General features: G+C 47.8%; 2 protein-coding genes across 3 annotated transcripts in view; both read right to left on the bottom strand.

The window, feature by feature from the left end:
- Positions 1 to 18,083, bottom strand: part of LOC135919943 (fat-like cadherin-related tumor suppressor homolog) — a 375,972-nt gene that overhangs the window by 20,535 nt on the left and 337,354 nt on the right. For both annotated transcript variants that reach the window (XM_065453965.2, XM_065453966.2), the window contains exons 32-34: positions 15,706 to 16,161; positions 15,430 to 15,570; positions 3,394 to 3,690 (exon numbers count right to left, since the gene is read on the bottom strand). In XM_065453965.2, coding sequence (XP_065310037.2) covers positions 3,394 to 3,690; positions 15,430 to 15,570; positions 15,706 to 16,161 — 894 coding nt within the window. The remainder of the gene's footprint in view (positions 1 to 3,393; positions 3,691 to 15,429; positions 15,571 to 15,705; positions 16,162 to 18,083) is intronic.
- Positions 1 to 18,083, bottom strand: part of rept (RuvB-like helicase 2 rept) — a 206,377-nt gene that overhangs the window by 107,790 nt on the left and 80,504 nt on the right. The gene's annotated exons all lie outside the window — the stretch shown is intronic.

Here is an 18,083-nt window from a genome sequence, read left to right as displayed (position 1 = left end):
ACCGCGTGGCCTGCGTGACGCCCGTGGCGGTCAATGTGGTTGAAGCGCAGTGCGAGAGATGGCGCGAGTGTTGCGCTGCTAATGCCGCCGACAGGCGAGGTTACCTGGGCGCCGAAAGGAAGGCGCTTGCTCTCTTTGGGTTCGGGAAGCAAGCGGAACGGACGTGCCGTGCCGGGCGCCGACCGATGCTTCGGCGAGACTGTCTCGCGTGGCTGCCTTCGAACGCGCCACGATTCGCGTGACTATACACGCGAACGACCAGGCGTTGGGATCCAGCATGGGGCGAACATATTCGCTCGCTTCCGGTCGCGGTGAGTCGGACTTCTAGATTTGTCGCGCGCCCATCGGCATGTTTTGTGGATAGCAACTCGGCTAGCAGGCATTGATCTATGAAAGGTGCAATAAATGCCCTTGTGATTGTTTGCACTACTGTGTTGTCGTTCCTTTGTCCCAAGAGCACGGGAGGAGAACCCCACAGTCTGTAGGCATTGCATCCAATGTGTGCAGTCACTCTAAATGGTTATGTGCATCGAGGGGCCACAACTTTTCCAGTTCTAAGGATACACCTTCGTTGTTCATGCAGCAATTTGTCTGAAGTACACAGACATTTGCTTGCATGTGCAGGTGAACGGACTCATCATTGTTTAAGGGGGAACATGGGTCTTAAAAACCGAAAATCGTGAAATAAATCGATTTTTAGGAATTACTTCTCAAGGCATCTATAATGCCTAATCTATACTGTACCAAAACAATTTGCCCAAAAATGCACCCTAAGTGTCAGAAAAAAATTATTTTGCCAGCACGGACGGCAGGAAATGACCCCAAAATCCCGCAGAAACATTGGATTTCATGGAGCTATTTCTCGTCTTTCCCGCTGCTGAGTGCCCACCATGTTGGCATCGTTCAAAAGCTTAAAGTTCTTACTTTCAGTTCCCCACATCCTTGACGACGATGGCCACATAGAAAAAGTACAAACGTAAGACAATCAGGGACCAGTCTGACGAAGCTCGCTATGCACACGGCCCTCCTATTGGCTCAGCGTGCCAGAGCAGTAAGAGGCGCCTTCTGATTGGCTGTTACTATGGCAACTAGGCCTAGCAGACGAGCTCGTCTTCTAGGCCTGACAGTGGGTCACTTTGAAAACTGTTGATATGCCATTTTTTTTCGTTCATCATACTGTGAACATAAGCAGCAAATCAACCCTGTGTAAAGAAAAAAAGTTTGAAACCAAACATGCATCCATGAAAAGGGAAGCGCAAGCTGTCTCTACTTCCTACGGCAAGAAAGTGGAGGCGGTTATCCTAAGGTTCAGACGAGCTGACAAGATCGCGCCAGAGAGAAGTCACTGTGTCATGCAATCTCATACCGCATCAGCAATAACACAGGAGCAAAGCTAACCATTGCCCTTTGTCCCCGCGTGGATGTTTACTTTGTAGACCGCAGACGATGTGCCGATGCCTATTTTCGTGCCTCTCGTGCGTACACAGGTTCGTGTTGGTGCATCCAGATTCTGTTATGAGCTTATACGTGCGCCTAATGTCTACATCAGTGGAAAAATTTTGCATTTTTAATTATATTGTTATTATTATTTCCCGGTTTTGAAGCTTGAAATTTATATTTTCCCTATTTCCTTTAGTTTACTTCTTTTTCCTTAAGTACAGCTTTTTTAATGTCACCAATTTTGGGATCAGCACAGTGTCCCTTCTACTGATTCGATTCTTGTCATTCTTTATTTTCCTAAATGCAGGTGAGTCACAGAGTGCACAAATTTTTTGATATAGTGTCTTAAGATGCTGAAATATTTTGAAATCTTGTAGAAATCTCCAACAAGAATTCACTTTTGTAAAGCTGCAACTTTAGAATTTCATAACTATGGCTAAAGTACAGATACAAACACTCAAGTGCTAACTTGCAGAATTGCAGAAGCAGGAACATACCTGCTTAATTTTAGCTTTGTTGTTGCAGTAAAGTTTTTGCAAATCACGTCCTAAATTTTTAACACGAGAATTGTAACTACGTACTTTTTTTTTTATTGACCTCAGAAAAAATCTAATTGCATATCTATAAGCAGCACACAAGATTGGATGTGTCCTGAAAGTTTCATGTGTCTAGAGCGAGTAACAAAAATGGTTGTTCTGGATGCCATGTCCCCTCATATTTTTAATGCTGTTTCTTTTTGTACTTTTCTCAAAAACACAAATTTTCCGCTCCATTTAATATTCTGGCCTCGATATTTCAACACGAGGAACAGATAGAACAATGTTTTTTTGCACAATGGAGCCTAATGTATACTCTATGAAGTATAGCAAGCAAATTTTTTTTGTTTTCACTTTGGAAATTAATTATTTTGCTACAATTCCTGCCACATGGTTGCCATAATTTGTGGGCTCGTTTTCAATGGGTTGTAAAGTACCTATTAAGGGTCAGATAAAAAATGTGCTTGCTATCCTCCATTCCTTACTCTGTATATTATCTAAACATGCCTTACAAATAATTTTTTGTTGCGCCATTTATTTTCCATTGTGGCCTTAAACAACGGAAGTGAAATGTTAATTATCGTACAAACTAATTGAAACTATTTACATATTTGAAATTAGCACTAAAATCTTAATAAGATGAAGAGTTTCATTATTATTAATGAAAAAGAGGATGAACATTACTTCAATAGCAGTGTCCCCCCTTAAGCAGGGTTTGCGTACGGGCTAGTTGGTATTCCATTGCAAACTTGACTACAGCGCGCACAAAGACCGAAGGACACAAAGGACCGAAAGAATGATGAAAATAGGTACTTAGACCTGTAGTGGCTGCTCACGCTTGATGTATTAAATTTCACCAGCAGCATGAAATCATCATAAAAATTCAGCACAAACTCAAACATATTCAGAGATTAGATAGAAACAAATGCTAGAAACTGTGCCTGCTCCCGCACTGCCAGCAATATATTTAATCTGTTGCGAACATCCATATCCAACCAAATATTTGAACATGATTTAATACCTTGCTTTTGAATCAGATATGAATAGTGATAATATATATTCGATGGTACTTGAAATTTTCGAACATTCGCACACCCCTATTTTTTGTTGTCTACAATATGGGTGTCTTTGTGTCCAAAGGCACCCCACAGGAAATCAGGTGGGAAGACTTATGGGGATGTGAGTGCTACGAGTCATGTGAGATCATGCTGACATTGATCGATTCTGTTCCCAGCAAGTGCCAGGTACAGAAACCACCGCTGGATCCTTATATTTCCCACATATGGTTGGCCAGCCATGTTCTGCTGGTGTGCAGGCTGGTGTTATGAGCAAGTGGGGGAGAGAATCCCAGCCTTTCCCACAGCTCCAAAGTTGTGTGCCTGGTTTACCACACGGGTGCATACCCATACACCTTTACCTTTGGCCTGACGTTGGTTGTAGCCAGAACGTAATTCTTGGCAGTCACAGTGTTGCTGCACTGATGGTTTCCACGATGGTGGCGAATGTGGCAGCACTGTCGGCAGCAGCACACTAATGCCAGCAGGAGAAGCAGAAGCAGCACAGCAGCGCCCCCTAGGGGCCAGGCAAGGGGAAGGCCCTCAAAAGCACACGAGCCATCACCCAGGCAGCCACATTGGAAGCCATCTGCCAGCTGCACGCAGCTCTCCCCCGTTTCACAGGCTGTGCATGCCTCGACCAGTTCACAACGGTTGCCCTGTCAGAAAGAGCACAGTAAAACTTATTTGGACACAGTGCAAAGGAAGGTGATACACACAAGTGTTGCAGATGCTCAAACTCCTTGCAAAGAAAAACTATGCTAACAGAAAATGGGTCCCAAACTTTCTCTGACCCAGTAAAGTGCCACAGTGAAAGGTGTCAAAATTGCAACTTCTTGAGCACCCCTGACAAAGCTACGACACTTCCAGTATGCACCCCACAAACCATCTGTCAGAATGGAATCCAAGTTTTAAGCTGGTGATGCACTGTAGTGCATGTGATGGTTGTGTGGAGATTGTGACACAACCCGTTGTCTTCTTTTGTGGGAGGGCGATTCACTTATCATTCCATGGCAGCAGAGAGCCTGCTGGTCACTCAGCTGTCACGAATCAGCCTGGAATCCCTTCCCATAGGAATTCATTATCACTGTTGTGCACAAGCAGCGCAGCTCTCTTACACCCCATTCACACATGCCAGCCCAAGTAAGTACATTTCCAATGCTTGCATGATGGCTGCTCAGAGGAGGCATGACTCGGTTCATCATTGTGACTTAGAGAGGCAAATATGGTTATACATACAAAATACTGGGCTTTTAACTTCACATTTTAAACTGAGATTTCAATTTCATATACAGTTCACGCTGTTTATACAGAATATAATGGGAGAAAAAAAATGTGTTCCATTTAGCCAAAGTTTCACTTAAGCAAACTACACAAAAGTCTCCAGCAATCACTTTACTGAAAAACCACCTAATGTTCCGATATTACTGTGGTGAAAAAAGAAAGAAAGTCTTCGCTGCGCTCTGCCTCCATTATTGTAGCTTCTTTTGGAGAAAGTTGTGTTCATTCACAAAAGGATTCCCTATTCTCATGGAGCATTCCTCATGTCCAAAATAGCACTGTAGACGTTCCAGTGCATCTCAGTTGCCATCTGATACGAAACAGTAACACACACTGGAACAGTAATATCTACATGTCTTCATCAATAGAATTAGTCTTTGACATAATAGTTCTGCGGAAACCCGCAAAGTGGAGAGAAATAAGTAATAAAGGGAAAGTCAAACATCCACCCATTCGTAGCAATTGCTACAAAGGAAACCTGTATGGATTCCTTGAAAGAAAAGCTTTGTAGTTGAAGAGAAATTCGTCCTGACCCGGGACTCAAACCCGGGATCACTGCCTTTCTGGGGCAGCCGCTCTAGTTACATCAATTAAGTCAATTTATGTCAGCTATGTTAATAATTACATCAAACTCTTGCCTTTTCTTCGAGTTGTTGACTCGACTTAGCCTTGCCATTTGCTAGCCGCCTGGTTAGCTCAGATGGTAGAGCGGCTGCCCTGGAAAGGCGGTGGTCCAGGTTCGAGTACCGGACTATGACGAATTTTTCTTCAGCTGCGACGCTTTCTTTTTGAGGAACCCGTATGGGTTTCCTTTGTAGCAATTGCTACAAATGGGTGGATGTCTGACTTTCCCTTTAAGAATTAGTCTTTGCCACAAACTTCACCCAAAATATTGTTATGGTGAAGGGAAGGAAGAAGTTGGATTGGACGAGAGGAAGACGAAGTCTGGCAGTTGCCTGAACGCCATTAACCTCAGTTGAAAATATACATTATTTTACACTCGTGGGCCTGCTTTCTTCCTGCAACATTTTGGTGGAGGTGCGGGGTACAATCACGGAACTTCGCAGCGGACGTCATCTGCCTGCCGCCACAATGGCAAATCAACCGACACAAGCGACAATGCCTCAGCAGCCCGTGCCAACGGTCATCCTCACTCACCCGCGGGACCCAGGGACATTTTGTGGCACGGACAACACCAACGTCGAGGACTGGCTTACAATGTACGAGAGAGTGTGCGACAACAATAGGTGGGATCCAACAATGATGCTTGCAAACGTAATATTTTATCTGAGAGGAACTGCGAAGCAATGGTACAACACACAGGAAGCTGACCTAACGAGCTGGGATGTCTGCAAAGAAAAAATGCGAGACCTGTTTGGCAGACCTGTCGGTCGTCAGCTGGCAGCAGAAAAAGAACTTGCGTGCCGTGCTCAGACGTCCACAGAATCATATGTCATGTACATACAGGATGTGCTGGCCCTCTGTCGCAAGGCTGATGACAACATGACCGAGGCAGACAAGATTGGTCGCATACTGAAAGGTATTGCAGACGATGGCTTCAATCTCCTAATGTGTAAGGATTGTGCCACTGTGGATGCAATTGTAAAGGAGTGCCGGCGCTTCAAACAAGCGAAGGGCCGCCGCGTCGCTCAAACTTTCAACCAGCTGCCCAATACCGCCACGACATTTTTTTGCGAAGACCCGCCGCGGTTCGTTCAGCCCGCAGGACCGAAAGATATCACGCGCATCGTTCGCCGTGAGCTTGAGGCCATGGCTCCGGCTCCAGTTCGTCCCGACTGTCGGGAAAGCGTGCCCGCTATCTCCCTTATACAAGCGGTCGTTCGGGAGGAAATAGCAAGTTTGGGCATTCCATCTCTCTGCTCGGTCCGCCATACAAACACCTACCAGATTCCTCCGGCCGCTCGCTCCCAGACGCAAAGCTTTCCGCCACGCCGTCACAGCCCAGCTGACTGGCGCACAGCGGATGATAAACTCATCTGTTTTAATTGTTCTTGTATTGGACACATCGTCCGTCATTGCCGCAACCACTGGTCGTCGCCTCCTCGGTGGTTGTCTCCGAGTCACTGCCGCCAAGTACCAGACAATCGTACTTTCTCGCCCTATACGCCGACTAGGAACATCAAAGCCGACAGTGTTCCACCAAGATCCAGCCGCTCCCTGTCTCCGCAAGGTCGTAGGTCCTGTTCGCCTCTCGTTCACCGCTCTTCATCCCCTTCTGCAACTGGTCGCTTCGCTTCCGGAAACTAGGCGGTGCAGCTCCCGGAGGTGAAGCTGCAACTTCGACCCGGCTCACAAATCCTCTGTTGACCCTGCCTACATGTGGAAACCTACTGCACATTGAAGTTGATGGTGTTCCTGTTAGATCTCTCGTCAATACAGAAGCGCAGCTTTCAGTTATGAGCGCTGCTCTCCACCGAAGGCTCAAGAAGGTTTTGACACCCGCCAAACTGGGCACTGTGCGAGTCGCCGATGGGAGTACTTCACCTGTCCTTGGAATGTGCACAGCACGTGTGACCATTGGGGGCCATTATACCATTGTTCTATTTATTGTCCTTGAACACTGTCTTCACGACCTAATTCTCGGCCTCGACTTCCTTTCCAAACACTCTGCCCACATTGACTGCTCCGCAGGTGTTGTACAGTTGTATCTGCCGCTTCCTGCCGACGCAACAACTTGCGCTTCACACCGCTTATGTTCAGCTGAGTTTGCAAGGCTGTCTCCACAAGCGGCTACAAATGTCCTCCTGACGCCCTGTCCTCCCGTACCTGATGGCGAGTACGTCGTATCGCCGCTTACTGACGTGGTTTTGTCGCGCAATATTGCCCTGCCGAGCACCTTAGTCCGGATCCGCGAAAACTGCACTCGTATGCCCATCCTCAATTTTGGATTTTCGTCGCATGTGCTGCCACACGGTATCGCCATAGCGCATATCACTCCTTTGGAAGAATTTGAGGTTTCTTCTTTGACCTCTGAATCCTTCTTCCGTACCAACGGACCTTTGTCACCCACTCCTCCGTCCTCGACGCCTACGAACGATGTTTCTAAGATGATCGCCCCAGACCTTCCTTCCGAGCAAACAGCAGCTCTTCTTCACCTCCTGTCATCTTATCGGGACATCTTTGATTGGGACGACCGTCCACTTGGCCAGACATCTGTTGTCACGCATCGCATCAACACCGGTGACGCCAGCCCCATTCATAGGCGGCTATATCGTGTCTCCGCAACAGAAAGGGCCATCATACAAAAAGAGGTAGACAGGATGATGGACATGGACATCATTGAACCTTCAAGTAGCCCGTGGGCATCACCAGTTGTCTTAGCAAAGAAGAAAGACAACTCGTGGCGCTTCTGCATTGACTACCGTCACCTAAACAGAATAACAAAGAAGGATGTTTATCCCTGCCTCACATTGATGACGCTCTTGACTGCCTTCACGGATCCTAATATTTTTCATCAATTGACCTCCGCTCCAGCTATTGGAAGCTTAGCGTCGATGAGATGGACCGCGAGAAAACCGCCTTCGTCACACCGGATGCTCTGTACCAATTCAAAGTCATGCCCTTTGGATTATGCAATGCGCCAGCTACATTCGAGCGCATGATGGACTCTCTCTTGCGCGGCTTGAAGTGGTCTACATACCTCTGTTACCTCGACGATGTGATTGTGTTTTCGCCGAACTTTGAGAGCCATCTGCGGTGTCTCACAATCATACTCTCCGTGTTTCGCAGGGCTGGCCTTCAGCTAAACTCCTCCAAGTGCCATTTCGGTCGCCGTGAAATTAACATGCTCGGCCATCTTGTAAACGCCACTGGAATCCAACCTGATCCACAGAAAGTTCACGCCGTGCGAAATTTTCCTGTACCTTGTTCAACAAACGATGTCCGTAGTTTTCTGGGCTTATGCTCTTATTTCCGGCGTTTTGTGAAAAAATTTTCCAACATAGCTCACCCTCTCACTGACCTTCTTAAGAAAGACATCTCTTTCTCTTGGGAACCACTGCAGGAGAAAGCGTTCTCCACCCTGATTGAGCGGCTTACAACTTCCCCAATTCTGTCACACTTTGACCCTTCTGCGCCCACTGAAGTACGAACTGACACGAGTGGTCATGGCATCGGCGCTGTCCTCGCTCAGCGTCCACAGGGCCAAGACCGTGTCATCGCTTACGCTAGCCGCCTTCTTTCCACGCCCGAGCGAAATTACTCCATTACTGAGAGAGAATGTCTTGCGCTCGTGTGGGCAGTCGCGAAATGTCGGCCGTACCTTTTCGGTCCGAGCTTCTGCGTCGTAACCGATCATCATGCCCTCTGCTGGCTCTCCTCTTTGAAGGACCCAACTGGACAACTTGCACGTTGGGCCTTGCGTCTACAAGAATATACATATTCTATTATGTATAAGTCAGGGCACCTGCATAAAGACGCTGACTGCCTGTCCCGCAATCCAGTGGATCAACCGGACGATACCGATGCAGACTCAGACATCAGTGTTCTATCCCTCTCCGGCTTCCTCCATATTGGCGACGAGCAGCGCAAAGATCCTGTTCTTCGAACGCTTATGGAACGCCTAAGCTCCTCGCCCAATGACCCGTCCCTCCGGATGTTCACCTTGTGCGATGGAACTTTATACCGTCGTAGCGTTCGTCCTGACGGCCCGGAGCTCCTCCTAGTCGTTCCCAAGCACCTTCGACTAGCCGTGCTCCAACAACTTCACGACACTCCTACTGCTGGACATCTGGGCATCACTCGAATATACTACCGCCTGCGGCGACGCTTCTTCTGGCCCGGCATTTATCGCTCTGTGCGCCGTTATGTCGCTTCTTGCGACCTGTGTCAGTGCCGGAAGACGCCTGCTATGCCTTCCGCTGGTTTACTGCAACCATTTGACATCCCTACAGAGCCCTTCTTCCGTGTGGGCCTAGATCTCCTTGGCCCCTTTCCAATTTCCATCAAAGGAAACAAATGGATTGCTGTAGCAACCGATTATGCCACGAGATATGCCATCGCACGAGCGCTACCAACCAGCTGCGCTACAGATGTCGCCGACTTCTTACTATACGACGTCATCCTGCACCACGGCGCCCCTCACCAGTTGCTGACAGATCGCGGCTGCTACTTTCTATCGAAGGTCGTCGATGATTTGCTCCGCTCCTGTTCTACAGAACACCAGATTGCTACCACCTGCGTGCCACCCTCAAACGAACGGCCTCACCGAGCTACTCAACCGCACGCTAACTGAAATGCTGGCCATGTACATTTCCGACGATCACCGCGACTGGGACCTCGCTTTACCATACATCAACTCGTCCCGTCACGATACTGCCAGATTGTCACCATTTTACCTGTTGTATGGCCGCGACCCCACCTTGCCCTTTGACACGTTGCTACCCTTCCACAGTACAATCACCCAGCACTGGTTACGCTCGCGATGCTATTGACTTAGCCGCCCAGGCTTGAGATGTTGCCCGTCATCGCCTCACAGTCTCGCAAGCTTCTGAAAAGCGATGCTACGACCTTCGGCACCGAGACTTCCATTTTTCACCTGGTTCCCTTGTCCTTCTTTGGACGCCTTCACGTCGCGTCGGCCTGTCGGAAAAACTACTTTCCCGTTATTCTGGACCGTACCAGATCTTACGCCAATTGTCCGACATGACATACGAGATCGCCCCAGTCGGTCAGTCTTCAGTGCCTTCCAACGTCACCAGCGATGTTGTTCACGTCGCCAGGCTGAAGCCCTATGTCCCCCCATTAAGTGAGGCTCTATAACTTGCACCGGGACGGTGATGTTACGGTGAAGGGAAGGAAGAAGTTGGATTGGACGAGAGGAAGACGAAGTCTGGCAGTTGCCTGAACGCCATTAACCTCAGTTGAAAATATACGCTATTTTACACTCGTGGGCCTGCTTTCTTCCTGCAACAATATTTTCAACTGTCTCCTCAGAGCAGGTAACAAGGACATCATCTGAGGTCTCTTATTTTTGGCAGGGTGGACAAAGCAGTAGTTGCAGTCTGACTACAAGATGCTACCTACTCCGTCAAAAACCTGACAAAGTTGTCGGGTTTCTGTGAGTTGTATGATGACCCCATGAATGTGCGAGTTTGGCTTCTATTTTGCTTTAAAACCATTAACCTGTGTACTTCTATTCGCTTAGTAATTTGTCTTTCACTTGCACATGGTCTACTAAGCTCTGGAAAGACAGTGATCAAGGTCCCACAACCATGCTGTCAAATGTCCTTGCAAAGCTCATTCTTGTGTGATTAATACCCATGACATACGAGCACTCCAAAATCCTTTGAGCTAAGGGACATCTACTGGAAAGGCATTCACATAACGTGACATATGACCAAGGAGTATCTCCTTTCTGGCAAGGTAGACATCTGAACTACTTTTGCACATAAAGGCGCAGTCTCATGCGCAGGCCATCAACAACACAAAAGTTGTTGAAACACTACGTAGCCTTGGTGATAATTTATATTGCTTACAAAAATGTCTCTAACAGTTAGCAGACATCTCATAGTGAACATTTATTGCAGCCACACTCTCAAACACACACAAGTGTCGCCAGTGTCGCATCACTGTATTCACAGCACTTCCCTTGGGCAGCTTCGTCCGCATGTTTTTCCAGCCTTTATTGGCGCAGCATTACAGTGAACTAGAATATGTGGCCAATGTGCCGACTGACACAAGCCCTGCGTTATATTATGTGTGACGCAAAGTGATGCTTGTAGCAACAGCGTTGTTGCTAACTACTGAATGCATCTAGCAAACTACAGCTCTACGCATGCCGGCCTAGAGCACAATTTTTTAGCGCCTTGTCAGTTTCAGTTTAAACAAGCAGCAGCTTCTGTTTTGTGCAGCACATTCTGGAAAAAATATAAAGGAGACTGCACCATACCATATGTCATGAGCAAAAATCTTTGTCGCAAGGGGTCCTTCAGCACAAAGTAAAGAGTTTACTTCAAAGGACTTCAGTTTGCTCAAGTGCCAGGGTTTAAAATACCCGGAAAAGGGTCGACACATTTTACACAACTCATGACTTCAACTTCAACTGGTTCTTCAGTCCGTACTGGGCCTCTTTGATTACCCGCCCCTGAAAGTCCCGGACTGCCTGGGACTGCTCTCCTTCGGAAGCTCCATTTGCCTGGCCTAGAGATGCCAGATTTATGTTAGTTTTTCATAGATTTGAAGTCTGAGACTGCCCACAAACTGTCTGAGCTGTGAATAGATTTTTGCTTGGACCAGTGCAAACAGATAGCATACAACGGCTGTCTGAAAAAGGTGCGCATGGCGTCATCCACCATGTTGCGAAATATGCTGTGTGCTTCTGCGTACCGTATTAACCTCATTCTAAGGCACACGCAATTTTCACAGGCTTCAAGTTAGAAAATAAAAGTGTTGCCCTTATTCTATTTGAAGTTATCTTGGTGAATATTTTATACAATTATATATGATTCATTATAGAAATACAGTAAAGGCTCGTTATTCACAACTCTTTATTTAAAAATTTCGGATCATTCAGAAAAGCCGCTGCAATTTGTCCAACAATGCATTGAAAGCAATCTGTAACGCATCCCACTAACTCACATTGAAATCTGCATCGCCACAGATCATTCAAACTCTGTGCAATCGTGGATGGGGGGAGTGCTAGTGTGCAGGAGTACATTGGCAATGCTGGCATCACTGCACAGTCTGCACAACTTTGCTCTTTCCATCTACAGCCCTTGTTTAGGCCTGACTGGCGAGAGACGCAGTTGTGCCTGGCCAAGCATGGCCAACGCCTCTGTTGCAGGTTGGTTATCTCCCTCTCTCAAGACCTTCAAGATAAAAATGCGGAGGCGGCGCTGCATGTTTTTTTCTTTTCTTTCTTTTTTTATTTTACATCTCGCAGGCTATGCTCTTTCTCTAAGAGGTGTTCTACTGAGAAGCGGCACCAGGTAATGTCTGAAACATGGCGGCTGTGACGTTCATCGGTGCTTGTGTTACCAAAAAGCATAGCCTTGGAGATTTGTGGCTATTACTCAAAGGAAAGCATCGCTGGTATACATGTTTGGATGCCACTTATATGTGTAGTGGAATCCAGCAGCTTGCAGCCGGTGCAGCTACGAGAGTACAATGGAGATCAACGTCGCAGCAGGTTGTGGCATATTTCGCGAGTGCATTTTTAGAGCGCAGCTCTTGTTCCTGCGGCGACCATCGGCAGGGCAGAGGCGTGTTTGTAGTCCAATGTTTTCAATGCGCATTGTTTGTGACCAGTAACGTAACGCTGCTTGTGCTGCACCAGCTGAAATGCTGTCCCCTCTAGATGTTGAAGCGCGCGCCAATGGCTGCACTCTTTGGAGCGTGTGCAGAACAACCCCCAACCTGTACATCACTTTGAACACTTTGAATGGCCGTGTACAACTGTCGACAAAGCGGTGCGGGTACCATCTAGTGCGATAGCAATTACAGTAGAACCTCGTTCATATGTTTTAGAAGAAACCACGAGAAAAAATGTTCTAACTGGGAAAACATACAATCCGAAGTAACTAAAAAAAATTTAACAGACTCAACTATAGTTGATATCTACGTGACGCTAAACGTCGCGTCAATCAAATGATTGAAAAACCCCTTCACTGGGGCCTTTGAGGTATTGTAAACAAGTAGAATAAATAAAAAGTATGCTTCCGCTGTAAAAATACTTGTGTGCAGATTTAGTAAGCCAAACGTTGAAAATGAGGGTCTGAGAGCTGGGTAAGCAAAACCAGCAGATTCGAGTAAATACGATATGTGCTTGAAAGGTATTTGCTTGTCAGCTCGCCTTATCGTTATCCTTTGCACTTTGATGATGTTCTGGTCTTGCGATCCTTCGAGTAGCTTGCTTTTACTGAGTTCCAGAAGGTCATCTTCTGAGATGACACTATGACTGTGTTCATCGACCATGTGAGCCCACTGAAACAGGAATCTCCTCAAACGCTACAAGTTTCAAGAGTCTATCGTACTGCAGTTTGTTGCGAACTTCGAGAAGAAGGTGGCCACTTCCCAACTTCGTTACTTTATAGCCTGAGCCATTTGTTTCCATGAGACATTTTGTAAGAAGAAATGGTGAGATCATTTGGACTGTCTTAGTATCATGCTGACTGTGTACAACGTGGTACTTAGGAAAAGCCTCTTTCGCAAAGTGAATGTTTCATTGGTGCGCCCCTTTTGCAGGGAGCGATCAGGTAATGGAGGAAAACCATTTATTGTCTTGGCATTCCTTTATAGCATCAGTGAAATTTCGTTATATTGAAATGGCATACAAACACACTTTGTTATATTGAGGTTCTAAATACATGGTGTGCTATAGTATGAAAAGTTAAACACTTCATTATATCTAGAATTTTGTTAAATTGAAGTTTCTTATATCAATGTTTAACTGTATAACATATCCAAGGTTGGATAACTACACTAGGTTGACCCTAGCTGCCAAGATATTCAGAAGTGAGAAGAAATGAGTAGAAGACAGGAAAGTTGGAAAAGTGGGAGAGAAAGAATAAAAGAGTGAAGGAGGGGAGAGGAAAAGGCGACTGCCAATTTCCCCCGGTTAGGGTCACTCCGGGGGTGCCGCCTACGTGAAGAAAAGGCCAAAGAGGTGTGTTGCCTCCGCTGAGCCGCCATAAAGGTCCGAACACCCGGCGTCAGCTCAACCTCCTGAATCCCCTTTTCCTCAGACATGGCTACACTGCGCACAGCTACACATGGGACAGTCCAACCGCCACGTGCTTGAGTCCGTGGTGTCACAACACACCATATGGCTGCTGACGCAGATGCCCCAGTGATGGAAGCAGTTTGAAGTTTGTTGTGGTGTATCCCACACAATCTGCAGTCCTATTGGCTGCTAACTGACCAACCTTCACATACGCTTTAGCACTTTACGAAATGCATACTGCTTTTGTTGTTGATCCCTCTGTCCATGTCACATTATAATTTCAATCGGTCCTGTGGACTTGCATGAACCTGGTAAGCGACAGAGGCGATCCTCGGTCGGCGCAGCGCCGTTCAGGTGCTTTCTGTGGCCTGTACATGACATGCTCAGCACTCCTTTTGTGCCAAAAATGAAGTGAAATGCTCACATGGGTGGCATCAAGCCTGAGTGGCTCCATGGCGCATACGACATGTGGCACTGCACGGGTCTCTACATTGAATATATTGAATATTCAAAAAATTGAAAAGCAGATATTCGATTTGCGGATCAAATTATTTGAATGCTCGCTATTCAGTTAAATTCGTTGGTATTCGTGTATTCGCACACCGCAAGTAATTATGCTCTATTAGCCTAAGGAGTTGCTTTTCTAACATATATGGGTGTGATATTGGTTTGAGCTTTCTGTGCGAGTGGTAACACAGTACGATAGGGAGTTTGTTTGCATTTGTGTGAGAATTCCACCTAAACTTCATGTGCAATGAGCTAGCTTAACTACAGCAGTTAAGTGGCACAGAAAGGGAGTGCGACATAAGCTGCGCTTTGCAAACATGTACAATTCGCTCAGGCTGTGATCACACGATGGAAGCTTTCTGGTTGAGCCAGCGACGTTGCTCTCTCAGATTGTACCATCTCGGAGGCCATGCCAATGACTTCACTGAGCAGTAGTGGTGAGCTAGGTACGAGTTCGCAAGCAGGGAACGGCAGCCAAGAGAGTGACTTCTGGTCACGGTGCCTTTGGGTGACACTTAAAACCGCTGCGGACAATCCTCGACAGCTGGATTACGTTACTATGATGTGCCCTTTTGTCAGAGCTGGTCAGGCTGGAAGCTGCGGACAGTAAGCCGGACAATCCCGGAGTGCACAGTTGACGAAGCCCACTGACTGAAAAAGGAGTACAAAAAGTGCCTGCCAAAGTAAAAGCAATTCCATGGAGCAACTCTGCGTGAGTTACATGCGGGTTATTGTCCTTCAACGGTAGTCGCATAGGAGAGCAAAACCAAAGTACAATGCCAAATCTTGCTTTGACATGCTCTATAAGACTGCTTTCAAACTAGGAGACTGGGCAGGAAGAACAGAAGGATGTGCACAATAGCATGAAGCCCTGCCCTGCTGGTAAAGCATGCTGAAGTTGATGAACAGAATGCTCAGTTCATCGCACCTGGTAGGGGGTCAAGCAGTGGCAGTGACCATCCGGTTGGCACAAACCTCCATGAAGACATTGGTTGGGCAGGCAATTTGCCAGCTCACAAACACCATCAGTGCACTGGCCCTCAGCTACTGGCTCCTTGCACTGGGGGCCCTGCACGAAGTAGTAAGGTAAAACTTCATTTGAATGAACTAATGAATATAATAGAGCAATTTTAATTTCCCTTGAAATTCCCACTCATAGCATGCTCGTGTGACGGACAGAGGTGAATTAAGAGTCAAAGCCGACCTGAAAGTGCGTGGGGCAGGTACAGGTGTAGCCAGTGGTGAGCAGGGGTTGACAGGTTGCCCCATTCAGGCATGGCTGGCTGCCACAGACATCCACCAGGTGGCAGGAGAACTGGACATTGGCCAGCCTACGCAGCTGTGCATGACCAGCAGGCCGCAGATGTAGAGGAAGTGGCTGGCCACCAACCTGTGCATCATCCAGGCAGCCAACAAGACCTGCGACAGTGGGTGCCCCGCCCAGGTGCAGCTCACGGCCCTTGAGGTTCAGCACATCGTGGGGCCCTGGAGCAGCACCCGAGGCCTCGTAGCGCAGGTCAACGACAAGCTGTGCACTGCCTCCACGACGCTCGAGGCGCAGCGCGTGCCAGATGCCATCATCAACACGGCGGCCAGCCACACGCACCAGGCCCTCCCCACTGCCACAGTCAAAGCGGTACTGCACATAGCCTCCTGATACCTGTACATTCCAAATCAGCCTCATCTGTAGTTTTCAGCAGTTGTCACATTAAAGTACAGTCTATTTGGTCATAGCACATACTACACCAACTGTAGCAGATATTGTGCTCTAAAAATCACAATCCCTTGTAAACTACTTTTGCTTGTTTTTTTCTGTCTGTATGTGCAATTTCATTACCATGGTGGTGACAGTTGCAGAGTAAGAATATAGTGCCTTGTGGAGTACTTTCATAACCTCCTATAGTTACAAGAAAAATATCCAAACTCATAAGCGGCCACTAACTTGTTTTACGGGTTGACTGTAGATGGTGCACTACAGTCAACGTCTGATTTTTGGGACTCCTTAGGGGCCGCGAAAACATCAGAAAAATCTGGCAGTCTGAAAAAAATGAATGCATGCCTTTTACTGTGCCTACGGGCTCAAATCACTACCGGCACGTCCGAAATAGATCTGAAGGCCTGCATTACACTTATTAGGCTTATTGGTGCTCATACTGTGACAGGAGATGGCGGGTACACACGTATATAATTAAGAATGACTTAGAAAGGTTTGTGCACGAGCTAGTTGGTATGGATCATTCATTTTAAACAGCACCAAAAGACACACTGACAAGGAGTGCTCATCTAGTGCACTTCCTTGTTCATGTGTTTTTGGCGCTGCTTAATATGAATAATTAAGGAATACATCAGGCATGTATCCAAGGGGGGTCCCGGGGGAGGCCCAGGCAGCCCCCTCCCTTTGCCCCCTACCCCATGCCACCACTCCTCACACACATTCACAAAGCACCTCCAAATCAATCTTGAGACTTGTGGGCTCACAGTACGTCTCCGCGCACGGCGTCGCCAAGTGGTCCCCGAGAAGTGGAGCCCCACGACGCGGCACAACGGCGCACGGCGATAGACCCACCGCAGGTTCGAGCACCGAGCCGAAAGACCTGGACGGCTCTGGCCGTACGCATGGGCGCTCTCCCAGGAACACACGGCGTCCAGAACAGTTAAGGCGTTTATTGATCACAAATGGTCAACATGTACCAGACTGCACCCAAACACACGGAGTACACTCGGCGCCCGCGGTTCCCGATGGCGAGGAAGGCGGGTTACACGCCGCGTCGAACAATGGTTTACGCGCGCGGGCCGAAATGAGTTCGCAAACGCTACCTAGCGTTTCCCGTCACCGACAATGGTCTGCGACGGTTCGGACACGCAAAGTGTGATGCACTGAGCGCCTGCGACTACCGCAAGGGCGGAACGCAAAGCCACTCAGCAAGTCACACTTACGCAAGCCAACAAAGCACGTGAACGTCCCCAGGCCGGGGTGTTGGGGACACAAATAGCTGGTCGCTCACGTACCTTGCAGCTTGCCTCTCGTGACCGGCGCTCGTCCCTCTCGCAGCACGACTCTCCCGCGCACCGCGATCGTCCCCAGTCGGGGCTTCTTCCCTACGTCACGTCCCACGACCCAATCGCAGGGCCGCGTAGCATGACGTCGCGGGACGCGGCCGCGGCGCCCGGGGAAAACGGCGCGCGGGTCGAGGGGCAGGCATTTGGGAGAGGTTTTCCTCGCAATGGCGAATAAGTCCGGAGCCCTAGGCACAGCAACGACTGCGCCCCGGTAGACCGAAGGAACTCCCACATCCCTCTCCCCTTAAATGTCCCTACCAGCTGAGAAATAAGCCGGCGGCATGTAACACAAAGGAAAAGTCCCCTGTATCAGCCAGCACTAGATATTGCAAGGACGGCTAACCTCCTGCCTCCGTTCCAGCCCTTAAACACATATTAAAGAAAACGAGAACGATACAACCAGGGCAAATACACTAATAGCACAATTATTTAACACGTACAACAAGCCCAGTGAAAATCGTGTACAACCATATAACTCAGAGGGAAAACACCAACACAGAAACATACACACACACGCACAGA

Source organism: Dermacentor albipictus, chromosome 3, assembly GCF_038994185.2.
Source record: "Dermacentor albipictus isolate Rhodes 1998 colony chromosome 3, USDA_Dalb.pri_finalv2, whole genome shotgun sequence".
NCBI classification, from domain to species: Eukaryota; Metazoa; Arthropoda; class Arachnida; order Ixodida; family Ixodidae; genus Dermacentor; species Dermacentor albipictus.
Note: the sequence above shows the minus strand (reverse complement) of the source record. Positions and strands in the feature narration are given on the sequence as shown.